The sequence below is a fragment of the Anarrhichthys ocellatus genome, unplaced genomic scaffold (assembly GCF_004355925.1).
Source record: "Anarrhichthys ocellatus isolate YVR2014 unplaced genomic scaffold, GSC_Weel_1.0 scaffold513, whole genome shotgun sequence".
Classification (NCBI taxonomy): Eukaryota; Metazoa; Chordata; class Actinopteri; order Perciformes; family Anarhichadidae; genus Anarrhichthys; species Anarrhichthys ocellatus.
The window spans coordinates 16,499-31,671 of record NW_022280487.1 but is presented as its reverse complement, the minus strand read 5'-3'; the positions used below and the strand labels follow the sequence as shown (position 1 = coordinate 31,671).

Sequence of the window (15,173 nt, the reverse complement as noted above, 5' to 3'; positions counted from 1 at the left end):
GTGTGTGTGTGTGTGTGTGTGTGTGTGTGTGTGTGTGTGTGTGTGTGCATGTTGTGTATTTACAGAGAGAGAGCACAAAAAAGGCCACCTATTTGTTCCGAGAAGATAGCGGTGGTCTTGATGAGTTTATTTAGTTATTGGCCCGAGGGAGATGTGAGATCAGTGTTTGCAGCCATTGGCGTCGTCACTGTTTATCTCGGTTACGTGTGTGTGTGTGTGTGTGTGTGTGTGTGTGTGTGTGAGAGAGACAACTTACTTTCATTTTTGGTGATGCAGCTGTAGAGGGAGTTCTAAAAGGAGACGAGAGAAGCTGGTGGTGATTAATCTTAACACAGTATGAGACAAAAAAACAAAACAAAACTACTAAAGCTGTGTCTGTGGTTTACAAGTGACGGTTTAAATCAATGGCCTCAGAATGGATGTGAGTCACCAGCAGTTAGACAGAAGAGTGGTTTCTCCTCCTCAGATTCATAGAGGCCTGAAGATGTAAAGAATACCCTACAGTACAGGAAACGACTGCTAAATGGTCCACACCCCAGGTTGGAAACTCTGTTTTTATTAATATTAAGATCCCCTTTTTTAATGGCTGTCTTTTTGTATTGATATGTAATTTTGTAGAGGTATGGTGACTCTTCTTTATCCCTTTATCATTTTTTTCCAATCTATGTAGCTTTCTTTTAAACAATGATGCTAATTTAGTTTTCACTTTAAAAAGAATATTTAAAATAGTACTTATACCATACAAGTGACTGTTAGTATGTTACAGAGTTTCACAGTAGTATCAGTTATACACTAGTGGAATGTGCAGTAGAAGTACAGTAGCAATTGTGGCAGTATTACTACTTAATTTAGAGAACTTGAGTCTATATATCATTCTGCTCTTTCATGCATGATCACAATACGCAATTCATTTTATTGGACTTACCTCTGTGACTTTTTTGCATACTTTAGTTATGTCATTTTTAGATGATGCCTATAAGGGAAAAAGGGAAACAGAGTCACTAAAACAACAGCGGAGGTGGAGCACCAGGTCTGAGCGAGACGAATGTCCAGACACTTCTTCTCACAAAGAAAGTTGGCCACACTGTATTCACGATATCTCACCTGTCTGCATTCCCTGCGACACTCAGCTGAGATGGCCAGCTCGCAGCAGCCCAGCCCCACCCAGCCGTCCGACTTCCTGGATACTCCTGGAGACAAATCAAGCGCCACAGAATCAACAATATGTCATGTGAATCTGTTTTATGGAGCTTGTGCAGTTTGTGGAGACTGATTTATTCATTGGACAACACTGACCTTTAGCAAAAGCTTGATATACAGTACACTGAACAAATAAACGTAACCCTTTTTTTGATGTTGAAATAAAAGATCTAACATTTTTCTACCCAAGTGGATGTTTTCCCTCAAATTCTGTTTACAAATTTGTGAAAATCCGTGTTAGTGAGCACATTGCCAAGATAATCCAAGTTTTGAGGGAGCGGGTCTCTGGCATGCTGCCTGCAGGATCGCCACCAGGCGGTACATTCCACCGGCCTCACGACCGCAGACCACGAGTACCCGCACCAGCCCGGGACCTCCACATCGTCTCCACATCGAGACCAGCCAGCTGATGAAAAAAGTGTCTCAGAGACGCTCACCTCTGGTGGACAGTCCTGCAGTCAGCATGCTAAATGACACGCTCCCTCAAAACTGTGTGATAAAACTGCACATTTTAGAGTGGTCTTTTATTGTGACCAGTCTGTGTAACTATCATGCGCTTCGATAAGTATCTCGATCTGCCACACCTGTCAGATTGGTGACCAAAATGTGAGAGAAATAAACCTTTTATGGGCAAAGAAAAATCTTAAGTTTTGGAGCAAAAACAAAAGTGTTGCGTTTTATATTTTTGTTCAGTGTATGTGTGTATTCTGTCTGTCTGTTACCAGTATATAATACAAATTGTCCTGGCAGATTTAAATTCACTTTGTTGAGGAGTTGGGCCAAGTGATTTGGCTTTGGTGGAGTAAAACAGGTTTCCGTGGTGATTGGAGTCTTTCTTGCTTCTGCTGCGATTGACCGATCTTCAGCGCCGCCCCTTTATGGCAACGCACCAATCACAACTAAGCGCGCACTCGGACAGCCACTTGGTCTCATCGTTCTCTCCCCTCTCGTGCCTACGTTTCTGCTCTTGGCAACAAAGGCACTTGAAAGATGAGTTGTTTGCTCTCTCTCCAAACGTAAAAGTCTGTCAGTGAGCTCAGCATCAGTACCACAGCCAGTGTTCAAAGTAGCATTAAAAGATGGCTTCTGTTTGTAAACCTGACAGCCCGCATGCAGTTAGTCATTTTAAACTGCACTTGGTGACTAAATGGTTTCGGTTGCCATATTGACCGAAAGTTGACCGACACAGCAACAGAAATGGTGATTTGGTTGGTCAATTACTGCTGCTACAGTGACCCGATTTACCCATGGAGATCAATAGATTTATTCTTTTTTTTAAAATTTGAATTAAATGTGACACACTTTTACTGATGAGAAACAGGACTATGAACAAAAGACATGCCAGATTAGAGGCAACACCTCACGGGATGAACTGCAGAGAAGAGGCAGCACATCATGAATATTTAACTCCGGTGATGATTGTTCACAAGCATTTCCTCCAGTGCAGATATCTGTCTCCTCATCGCGCTCGAGACGTCACTTGAGGATGCGCCAACACGTTGCACTTAAAAGACACTTTAGAGCTTTACAAAATGCTCTACGTATATTCTTTACTGGTGTCGTAAAACATAAAGGTTACCTGAAACGGCAATGATGCATTCTAATAATGGCTTCGTCTATTTAAGAACTCAAAAAACATCACTATAAAAAATCATTAGCCTGCTTATACAATTGTCCAAAAGGTTTTCCTGTGGTGCACCAGAAATACACCGAGCCATTTGAATGCACCGCTACACCCTCTACTCTTTATTGTGCTCCAAGCTGAGCTCCAACAAGTTCCACAACATTTAGCAAGGCATTCTGAGAAATGAAGGGATGCGGTGCACATCAGAGAATTGACGATATCTCAGGAGCCCGATGGGATCTGAGGGAGTCCCGAGGCTGTCTGGACGCCAGTGTTTAATGAGTGCAAAAAAAAAAAGAAAAGGATAACAATACCTCCCGATCTGGAGGCCATTAGGCGTCTGACAGGTACATTTGTTTCCGAGCACAGGCAGCAGGACCTAGGCCTTTGATCCGGGGCCTGCTTTCTGCTCTGGTCGGATCCAGCTCCGCTCACAGCTGTAACAGCTTCACTCGCTACCATTACTTCTCATGCAACCAGATACACACAGTAGATACTGCCCGGCTGAATGTTATGTTTCGTGTCATTCCTAGAGTCAAGGTGTCTCCTTTTGATTTATTGTAAGCACAGTAAGTTTAGACATATAGATAGGATGAGTACTCAGTCTAAAGACCCAACCCCCTTGTCGTCGTCGTCTATGATTGTACATAATATTTTCACAATAACACGGCACTCTGGAATGACGTGCAAGCTTCTGGCCACAAGTCACAATCTATTAACTGTTAACCTGTTTGTATTATTTCAAAAACAGCACCATCAAAGCAGAATTTAAAGAAATGGTTGATGAATAAACCAGATGTGTAATATAGCCTAGGCTTGCATTCCTCTGGTTTTGTCACAACGCTATGAATTTAGTGGAGACACGCCTCAAAGTCCGTGTGTCCGTTATCGTGGACATTGGGATTGGTTTTCAAGTGCGTTTATTAGACAATTAAAACCACCATGTGCCTAACTAAATCATTTTTTTCTCACAACTACAAAATATATATAAAAAATACAAAAATCTGTTAAAATAAATCTTACGTTATTGTACAATTTAAAGCCCTATGATCTGATTGTCATGCTTAACGCAGCATTTGTCACGGGGCATGATGGAGGACTCAAGCGCAGACAGTCAGATGCAGTGAGAAAAGGGTTTTAATGAATCACGAACACAACAGGGAATCCAAGGACGAGACAAGAGGGGGGTATCCGGCAGGACGAGGCAGGGCAGGCAGACTGGGAAACCGGGAACAGGACGAGCAAAAACGGGCGGGTAGGTATGAACAGTGACCTGGCAGTGAGTGACTGAGAGGCAGGGGTTTATAAAGTGGCTTGAACAGGTGAGGGGAGTTGTGCTGATGAGGAGGGAGTGCTTGATTAGAGGCAGGTGAAGGGAGTTAAGCTGATGCTGAGGGAGTGACTGACAGGTAGAGTGAGGAGGGTGGAGCTACACAAAGACACACAGAACACACAAGGCAAAGCCTGATCGTGACAGCATTCATCTTTTATTTTTTCTGCCACTTAGCAGAAGCCCATAACAAGCTGAACATCACACACACGTTGGACCGTGACTAGGGCTGGGTGTGGTTTTAAAAAAACCACGATACCAGTACCAATACTACTCCCCTTAAAGTGGTGACGGATACCAACGCTGCGAGTGAAACCGTTTTAAAATGCTACACATATACGGTTTAATATCAAAATTCCTCTCTCACCTGGGAGTGAAGAGTTGATGCACGTCCAAAGTTCATTCTAGAAAGCAAAGGAGAAGAAAGGGTTAATGTCAGACGACTTGAGGTTTAATAAAACACATCCGAATACAACATAACTTGACACACTGGCCCTTTAATGAACTGATGAAGGACACAGAGTTGGATGCATAGGCGTCTTTAGGTGAGATCAGGGAAAAAATCCTGATGCACATAAGTATTATCAAAACAATATCTTCCAGTGAAGACAAATACTGAACGATCGACTGAGACGTAAATGTTGTTTTTCTCTGATTTCACAGAGAAACGGCCGTGACATTCCCTGCATCAAAACAATGGAGAACAACAGGAAAACATATGAATCCTATGAAAGTCCCGTTGGGTTTGTGGTGAGATGTCGTGGGAGTAATCCTCACGAACGAGCTCGTCTGGGACAGAGAGACAGGCGCAGATAGGGACAGCAGCACGGGCAAACATGGAAAAAGAAGTGTGGTAGGTAGAGAGAGAGAGAGAGGAAAAAAGCTCTTTCATGCCCTTATGCTTTCACAGATCATTTTGTGTGAAGTCAGCGCGTCACTGGTAACACTCCCTCCGTGTGTCTCTTGGCTGGGGAACAAAGGTTCCCGTCAGCGGGCGTCAGCCTCATTTATGAGGCGGTGCAGGGGAGTAACGGTGTCTTTACATGAGGCATAAACATGATTTGTGATGTAGCAGGGGCCAATGAGGCAACAACATGACAGGAAGAATAATGCTGCCGTTTACATGAGCAGAAGCAGAGATCCCTCCAGTCTACCCAGAGAGCCTTTGTGTGTACGTGTACGATGAAAGCTTTCTTTTTGTTACAGTCTGATATGACCTACATAAGGCCAACTAAGCAGTGTTTCTTTCACAGTCTCCATTTTCAGCTCAAAAAACCTAAAATGAACTAGCGTATCTTATATACACTATTAAAAAAGCAGACGTAGCCATCGTGACGTCACCCATTGGTTTGTGGACCCAACGTTATGAAGCCTCGATTTCGCTATCGCCATCTTGGATTACGGCCGTCGCCATGTTGGTTTTTTTTCTAGCCAATGAAGAGAAGTGACCATATTTAGAATGCGGAGGAGTTATGCAGAGACGCCGTATACGTCTCTGGTAGAGACCTGTCAATCACCGTGTAGCCCCGCCCTAAAGCATCCCCTGCTTTATGGTCTGTGTGACTCTAAATGGACCATAATGTACTAAATGAACATCATGCTGTATTGAAGAAGACTTGAAACTAGAGATTGAGACCATAAACTCATGTTTACAATGTTTACTGAGGTAATAAATCAAGAGAGAAGTAGAGTCATTTTCTCATAGACTTCTATACAACCAGAGGAGTCGCCCCCTGGTGGACACTAGAGAGAATGCATTGGCTTCACTCGGCAGAACCAGAGGTTGCCACCTGGTCAGTTCGTGCTTAGGTCACATGATGACAACTGAACCATCTCGATGGCAACTGAAGTTGTCGATAGCTGTTTTTAGTGTCAAGAATGAACTTTCATGCTCTTTATTTTCATGTTTTCTAAACTTGTTTATGTAACAGCAGCGATGTGTTGTGTTCTTTGCCTTTGTTTACCTCTCTGCTCTTCTCGGTGAGCTGGAATTTGTTTTTTTACTTATAAAATTGTATATTTCTTTTTAATGTTCAGTATCAAAACATATCCAGTATTCATGACAAAGGGCCAGATTTACTAAGAAAATGGCACAAATGTTTTTATTGAGTTAATCAGGCTCAAAGAATGGCAACAAAACCAACATCTCTGGTACTGTGACAGCACTAAGACCTAAATCTAAATGCTACCAGTTACATGTTTAGAAGTAACATTTCAATCCCAATACAGCTGTAATAATACACACACGTGCATCACGTTTGTACGGTAAATGCAGGTCAATAGCTTACAGTGTTTGGGCATCGGTTTGGCTGAATAAGAACTGGACACATGTTCATTTCAGACTGCCTCGGTCTAATTACTGGTGTGGCTCATGGAGAGAGAGGGGGACAAGCAGCAAACCAGCCTCTCTGCTTAGTAATTACCCATGGTGGGAGGAAGCTCTGAGCCTGTGTGTGTGTGTGTGGTTTAACCAGGTGCTCCAGTAGTCGAGTAATCACAACCACCGACCCACTTCCTGTCTAAAGTTAGTCTAGAAGATCTCCGTTTAGTTCTCTTTGGCAGCACCTACGGCAATCAGCATTGCAGGTGTGCTTTGGATCTCACTTACCAGAGATCATTTCCCAAATCATTTGGTAATTATAAAAAAAAGACCTAAAATAGTAAATAAAATGTAATAATGTTTGCAGCAATAAACTTGTATTAATGGTAGAATGTGATTGTTTGCCATCAGCTACGATAGAATATATTATTTAAAACCCACACAAAAGATAAAATAACATAAATTACAGCATTGCTAATGATTAGTAAACATCATCATCATTTTATCGACACTTCTTTTTAATTATTTAGTTTAGTTGAATGCAATTTTTTTTGTTCCAATTGGATTTTAAAGACACTTTTTACAGTGCAGTATTGAGCAAGAAGGGGTGAATGATTACATCCCAACCCAAATAATCAAACAGCTGATCAATAAATACAGCAAGCATCATTGTAATAGAGGAAGTGTACTCACCATCAACTCCGGACAGTAACTGGGTAACCTCTGGAGCAGATGCTTTAGACGAGACTCACTCTTTATAGTGGCGAGCTGCAACATGGGAGAACAACACTGACTTAATAAAAACACCTTCTAAATCCATGTACATGTGCTTTGTAGAAACCAAACCAATCATTTACTAGTTCAACCACCTTGCATCTTAAAGGGCACTCCGTCTTCTCAGAGAGCCAAAGCTCAACACACTCTGACATCATATATAGTCGTGAAAATATTCAGCTTATTTTACATGTTGGTAGTGTTTCTTGTCTGGAGCTGCCTGTTGGTCCTTCAAAGACATATTGCAGCTTTACTAGGAGTCTAAAGTGGCTGAAGAACTTACAGCAGGGCCGGTTGATGAAGTTTCAAACACCTTTCAAACACAGCTGCAATACAAGGTTTCATGGCAAGCAAATGCATTAGACGACCACAATGAAGAGTCAAATACAATGGCACAAATGAGACGGAATGGAGTGATACACCGATAGTTGTATTGCTGTCAAGAATGCAGATATTTGGTGTTATTTGTTAAAAGAGTTGGATGGATCATCAAAGTTATTAGGGCCCGAGCAACCGACGTCGGGCCTGCGAAGGCCCTATTGATATTGTAAGGGGTATTCTTTATGATTTTTATTTTTCTGGGGATGGAGCTTGTAGGGGTACTTGCCATGCATGAAAACTCACCAATTTTGCACACCTGTCACGTCTGGTGGAGAAACTCTGCTGCCAAAATTTGCATATTTGTGTGTAAAAAAATGGCTCTCTAGCGCCCCCTACAAATCGGACCGGCGACGCCCCTCGGCCAGTATGTCCAATTTACTTGAAATTCATCACAGATGTCCCAATCCGCTAGATCTAAAAAAAAGCCTCTCAGACCCCTAAGCTCCGCCTACTTAGATTTTCCGCCATATTGAATTTAGTGAAAAACACATTTTTGCAAGCTCCTCCTACATGCTGCGTCCGATTGCTACTTAATTTGCTGTGGATCATTATTGGATCTAGATCATCAAAAGCTAACGAAAGCTTTTTGATATCTCTTAGTGTTTACAAAATATGGACCAATAAACTTCTTAGGGGCGTGGCTTAATATCAATACACATAAATTCTCAACTGTTTGTCCTACAATTACCAAATTTGCAGCATATGTGCACATCGCATGCTGTAACATACCCTGAGATTTGTTTTGCATTCAACCACTAAGGGGCGCTACAGCAAACCCGCGAAGTTGTGCTTTTTGTCACTTTTTACAGATTTCATCCTTCGTATTTGAACGAACTCCTAGAGAATTTATGCGATCAACTTCTCCTTTGGTCAGGATGCTCTTAAGACCTTTGTGATCAAAATCGTGCGCTTTCATCGAAGAACCTTGACGTGGCGGCCATTTTGCCTCATTGTTTATGAAAATATCAGTTGTTATAACTCAAAGGTACATTATCCAATCTGCACAAAACTTCTTATGCATGATGCTACTTCAAGTTTGAACATACTTCAATTGAAAAAACCTCCAACTCATAGCACCGCCTACTGGCTAAAGGAAATGTCAAATTTTATACTTTTATTTATTCCTCCTAGCCAGGTGATCTGACGAGTCTCAAATTTGGTAAGGATAGCCTTAAGACATTGATGATAAATCGCCGAGAATATTGTGCGTTTTCATTGAACGCTGTTGCCATGGCGACGCATCGTTCGCCATGAAAAGCGAAGCTGATGGTTTTACTAACTTGGGATGCTCAAAAACGCATGCAACTTTTTACATGTGTCAAAGGTCATTGGACGAAATATTGTATATGATTTTTTTAATCATCCGTTTTAAATTGCCTCTATAGCGCCCCCTACAATATTTCAAAAGAGCAGCTCCAGCGCTACGTTTCAGCTACATGTATGAAAGTTGGTAGGCAGATGTATCCTGTGGAGACTTACAAATAAGTCTCTTGGGACCATGCTCTAAACCTGACCGGAAGTCGGCCATTTTGATTTATGTGTCATTTTTCCATCGATTTTGGCCTATTTCTAGTCGCTATACTTTAACGAACTCCTCCTAGGGACTTCATCAGATCCTGTTTAAATTTTGTCAGTACAATCTCAAGACAGTTGTAATTAAAAGTTATCAAAAGCTTTACGTTTGACGGAACCGTAGCGGGCGGCTACTTTACGTGATTCCCCATGAAAAAAGCTGATGTAATTCAGCTGGACATGTTCCAAACAGTCTCAGACTTCACATGCTCGATAACACTCATGGCCTGAGGATGTCTACAAGCTTATTTTCACTAGTACTCACAGCGCCACCTGCTGGCGAAAGGAAATCTGCATTTTGTGATAAACACCTCCGATTTACATGACTTTTAGACAATGTGGTTTACATTTGACACAGAGCTACATGATGCATGTGTTCTAGCGCCAGGCAGCGGATACAGGAAGCATCGGACTATTTGCAAAGCATCATTTCCAGCATCAGGCGGTCCACGAGGGATTAAATCCGTCTCACTTGCGGACGCGACGTTCTTGGCCGCGCAGGCCGGAGTCCCGCCGGCACCCCCGACGAGCTGCAGATTGCGAGGGCCCGTTCATCGCTGCTCGCAGCTTTAATTACAATTCATCCTGAGGGGAAAGTGAATAATGCTTTAGTTGAGCTGTCGATCAAGAGCTTTTCAAATGAAGCAGTAGTCAAAAAGTTCTGGACAAAATTGAATGAAAGTCAAAAATGTCAGTGACTGCATTGTCAGGCTGACCCAGCAACGGGAAGTTGGTGAGTGCTGTGAATCCGGATCAAGCTCAAATTGCCGGGCGGACAGCTGGACGAGAAGAGGCGGACTCTGCGTTTACATCAATGATGCTTTTTGCTCAAAAGTAGTCAAAGGTGATGGACAGAGCTCCGTGCTGAAAGAAAGTTGATTGCAGTGGCTAAAACCAACGTGGAGCCGGAGCTGGAGAGCTATCTGGAAATTGAGCGAGCTCAAGCTCAGAAGCTACAGAATGAATTGAGCAAAATGCCAGATCACAAAATAGCAGCAGAAGAAGAAGTGGTACAAAAGGCTGTTCTAATGCCCGGCTCCACAGTCCGACGGCCAGGACAAGAACAATGAATTTGTTCCGGTTTACTTGTGAGGATTAAGCAGTTTTAACCTCTAAACAGTACTTTGAAAAAGGGTGCAAAGTGTGCAGAGTCGGCATGTTTTCACATCGAACTCGGTTAATTAAGGATTTATTCAGACCAGAGACGGTGATTTAATACGCTTTATTTCGTTTCTGTAGAGTTTGTATGAAGTGCGCTTTACGACGAGTTAACAAGGCAGTTAATTCAGTCGTAGAAGACTTCAACATTCAGAAGGTGTATGTTTGTATTCTCCCTTTAAAGGAGCAGTGTGTAGGATCTGCCACCAACTGGTGGCACATTTGCAGATAGCAATCGGCTGAAACTACAGTGGCTGACGAGAAAGCAGAAAAACGCATGAACCAAGTCAGTGTTTGGTTTGATGTTTGTCCGTTCTGGGCTACCGTAGAACATGGCGGCAGCTCCCTAAAGACAACCTGCTCTTTATAGGTAGATATAAACGTCTCCTTCTGAGCCAACAATAACAACAATTCTTATTTTCAGGTGATCTTACACTACAGACAACAAACTTATTCATATTAAATTCAATTTCTGCCAGTAGATCCCCCTAAAAGCTACGCACTGTTCCTTTAAGGAAAGAGGGGCTTGTGGATCTCGCCATTGGAACACTCCCCGACTCTATTACTGAGTTATTGGAACTGATTAAGACCCCGACATACTGTATATTATGCTGACTTTGATCCAGGAGACAGTAGAAATGTACTTGTTGCACCTTTGGCCGTGCATAATCTTTCCCCACACAGAGGAATGTGTCCGGGCCATGGGAAAGTGTTGCATTATGAAGTCAGTCGCAACACTTCTGAGATATGCTCTCTGAGACAGCAATAAGGCATCCAAGTTTGTGGCGTGTGTCTCCACACGCACACACACACTCAGCCATAACACATCCAAGTGTTGTGTGAACATACAAAGGCGAGAGCCTGGGAGAACGCAGCCGCTGCCAGCAGTCTCTGGCTGAAGTGTGAAGTCAGTGGGTGAGATTTACAGCTCCACACACTCAGACTGCTGGAGGACCGGAGGTCTCTTCCCTTTCCACTGCTCTGAGACGTCACAGTGATTCCAACACTGACTGAGGCAAAGAATACCAAAAGATGCTTGATGGTCGGCAGTCACAGCGTTTTATAAAACAAAAGTGATCTCCGTCCTAATAATAATAGCTTGCCCCCGGCACATGTAGGCAGTAGTAGCATTGTAAAATACAGAATTTAACTGCACAACGGCTGTTAGCGTGAACAAGGTCAGCGGCGCCGTTAATTCGTTATCCACGTTGAAATTAACCACAGGTAGTCGGGGCTGATGTTGTTTGTTGGTTTTCTTCTGGAAAAGGATCACGTGATAGGGGTCATGATGAGTGATGAGACCCAACCAAGCAGCAAACATGGGTGTCCGTCATGGTTTTTGCCCGTCCGCACAAAAACAAACCCCGGCGTTTTCAAACTAAAACGACGTCACCGGCGGTTTCAAACGTCTCTGTTTTAGGGGGTTCGAAAACGCAGCAGTAGTCTGGACACTAGACACAAATGCAGTTTATTAAACCAAAAACGTGGTAGTGTGGATGTAACCTATAAGCTTGATGTGTTCGACGTGATGTTTAATGTCCCCGACAACTTACGTAGTCTCATATAGCCACTTGTTAGCAACCGCCTATTTAGGACGCTATCGAGTTTTAAGAAAGAGGTGTTTACTGAAGTATTTCACAACAAAACGTTAAAAGCTTTTACGCTTGTGTTAACCACAGACCTTATTTCAGGCATCTAACTAAAACACTTTCACAGAACCCATTGACTTCCAGAGGAGGTAACTGGAAGTGTAAAAATGCTGACTCATTCCTGCAACACTGCTGCATGTATCAGCTAAAGAGACAGATGTGTGGTGGAGGCCAATCATACCAATCGTCTAAATGCACATTGAAGTGTTGGTTGTATGTGTTGAACATTCCCAATTTGCCCTATTTCCGTTAAGTGTTACAATTGTATATCCCCACTGGATTACTAAAGCACCTTCTAATCTTTCACTTGGGTAAAAAGAAGAACAGCTGAAGCATGGAGTTCTGCTTTTGTACGCCGCTGTCCATTTTAATCATTTATGGGAGCGGCTCCTTCATGCCAGGCTCCAGGTGCTCGTAATGTGTTTGTAATCAGGTGTTCTTGGACTGGTCTTTGTTGGAAGCAACTGCATCGGAGGAAAGCAATCCAGACCGACAGTGACTTCATCCACTGCTTATTCCAAGTGCCCTGGCATCTCCGCCGAAGTGACAGAAAAACACACCGCCAAGCCGAGCGACAGTGATTTGTTGGCAGACAATCAAAGAAGAACTTTCTCTCTCTGAAAAGACCAACTCTGAAAACCGACGGGCCGTTTGTAAGACTCCCTCTGCGTGTATGAAAGGTGAATAAGTGCCGGCTGGCAGACTGATGGGCTCTTTCTCTGGTGCCGGGCTCATCGAGCGGTGGGCGGCTAAGAGAAAAAAAGCAGCGGTTTTCAAATTATGCGTCATCGAGGCCTGAGAGTTGGCGTTTTTCTCTTATTCCATGAAATGCTGCAGCTCCTTCAAAATCATTGTCATGTCTTGCTTCCTAACTGCTGGGTAAAGTGAAGGTTTAGCATCAACTTTGGCCCCGGAGGCAAAACAAACCGAAAGTGAGCCATTATCTCCATTTATACAACTTAGGCTGTTATACGTGGAGACCACAAATCCACGCAGAAGACACTCTTTGGGTTGTTTGAGGTGATAATATTAAATCACATTCCTGGTAATACTTCAGTAGCCAGGTGCTGACATTTCAGAGAGTCAAGTCTACTTTCTTTTATTTGAAATGTTCCAAACCAGCAGTATCAAAAACAGCTTGGAAGCACATCTGTATTTCTCAAACAGCCGTTGGGTTCTATGTATGACCACCCGCACCTTTTGAAGAACGGCTCGTTTTCTGGGTGTAACCAGGCGCAAGGCGGCTTCCATTAGAGCTAAAAATGGTCCTGGTGGTTACATCGACACTCGACCCCACCCGTGACACCCGAAGAAACCCACCCACACACACACACACACACACACACACACACACGAGACCTTAAGCACAACCTCTGAGGGGTGTTCTGAGGCCATTACACTTCTGAAAGTCCATTATCTATTCTGCTCCATCTCTTTCATCGTTATCACCCCCCCACCACTTTTTCCTCTCTTTTGAGACATCCATCTCCATCTTTTCATCTAATGTCTTCTTCAATCAGTTTCCTCTCTCTTTCTTTGGCTGGCAAAGCGCTGGTGTCGGCCATTAAGAGCACAGCGAGTTCTGTCCAGCCTCCCTCTTCACTTCAAAAGCACGAGGAAGGTTTGAACTCTCTGCCCGTTTGCTGCTCGCAGAGAAAAAGCTTCCTTTACGACCGTAAAGACAGACGTGGAGAGAGAGAGAGGGAGGGGGAGAGCGTCACCTGCTCCCAATTGAAACTGGGTGAGACTTTTTTTCTTCACTTCAAAGAACCACAAGACAAAAAAAAAAAAGTTTACCCCCACTCCCCTTCAAAAACCTCTATTCATAGGCTGACTATAATGGGCCGAGGAGGGGGCTTGTGTGTGTGTGTGTGTCTGTGTGTGAGAGAGAGTGTGTGTTTTTTACCTGGTCACAAGCTTCTTTGCAAGGTGAGAACTCGGCAGCATGTTGGCAACAGGAGGGATCTGCAGACAGATGGGTGAGTTAGTTGTGATACTGCCGTCAGGTCATTACAGGTTACAGCGTTACCTTTGGTGGAGATACATGTCATGTCCTGACACACTAGGACAGGGGGCGCTGGCTGGCAGCAGAGCTCCAGACCACAGCCCACGTCCAGGGTTCCAGTAAGGGACCTGGCTCGGTTTTAGTATGTAGACTTGACGTGACACTTTACCACGGTGGTGCTGAGCTGCTCTCTCACAGTAAAATACAGTCGGTGGGACAGAGGATGCTCTACAATCACCCACCATCTCGGTCTTATATTCATCTCTTAAGCTATTCACCCTAAATATTACAAACCGCTTCTCAAACATGAGCCAGGACGTGGTTAGTCGGGATGGGAATGTTTGGGAATCTGATGACTCCATTTGATTCAGAGTCTTGATGTCATTGGTGTTGATTCAATACTGTGAGCCCAGCCATGAACTCACCATGTCCCCGTCTGACCGACAGAGAAAGCAGAGAGAAGGGAAGATGTATAACAAGTTACCTGCATTCTAGGGCTGGGCCATTAATCTATTTTATTTTATTTCATTTCAATAACGATTTTGGCTTCCAACGTTTATGAAAAACCGATAGTCGAGATAAAATCATTATTGTGTTACGTTACGTTTCTCAATGACGCTCCAAAGTCATTTTTAAAACCAATCAAATCTTTTTTTAAATCAATATTTATTTGTCAAATGATTATTCTTTGGACTTGACTTAACACTCGCTATGCGTTATCTCTAACGTGAAGCACATCCATATCCACAATGCTCTACATCACCCATGGACAGAAAGCAAAAAAAGTACGTTTCCAAAAATATTGAACGATAGTTCAATGTTCAATGACATCAGCTCCTAAAACACAAAAACCACGAATTGGAATTTTCGAAAAAAAAACATGTTCAACTAGTGAGGCGTTTTTGTGGGACTAAACCTCCAAAACTGATACAGATGGGACGTGTTTCTCAATGTGGACTTTGTCTACGTGTGGCTTTTTAATCCACTAGTGTAAAAAAAAAAAAAGTGTAAAAATCTGTGATGATTTCAAATAAGTGTCTGAAATGTATCCAGCTGAGAGAATAATGAGTGGGGGGCCTTAAATCCTCCCCGTCCTTATTTGGAAATCTCTCTTCCAGTCGCTGCTGCACATTGCACCCGCTTATCAGTACGTGTGTGTG

The 15,173-nt window shown here is 43.1% G+C and overlaps 1 protein-coding gene across 1 annotated transcript; it reads right to left on the bottom strand.

Annotated features, from left to right (window-relative positions):
* Positions 1 to 256: 256 nt before the first annotated feature.
* Positions 257 to 14,059, bottom strand: LOC116401539 (reversion-inducing cysteine-rich protein with Kazal motifs-like; the record flags this gene model as incomplete). Its single annotated transcript, XM_031879995.1, has 7 exons — positions 14,038 to 14,059; positions 13,915 to 13,973; positions 7,168 to 7,242; positions 4,522 to 4,558; positions 1,105 to 1,190; positions 926 to 973; positions 257 to 290 (listed from the first exon to the last, which is right to left on the bottom strand). Coding segments are annotated over exons 1-7 (361 nt in total), but the record flags the coding sequence as incomplete, so codon positions are not given.
* Positions 14,060 to 15,173: the final 1,114 nt, after the last annotated feature.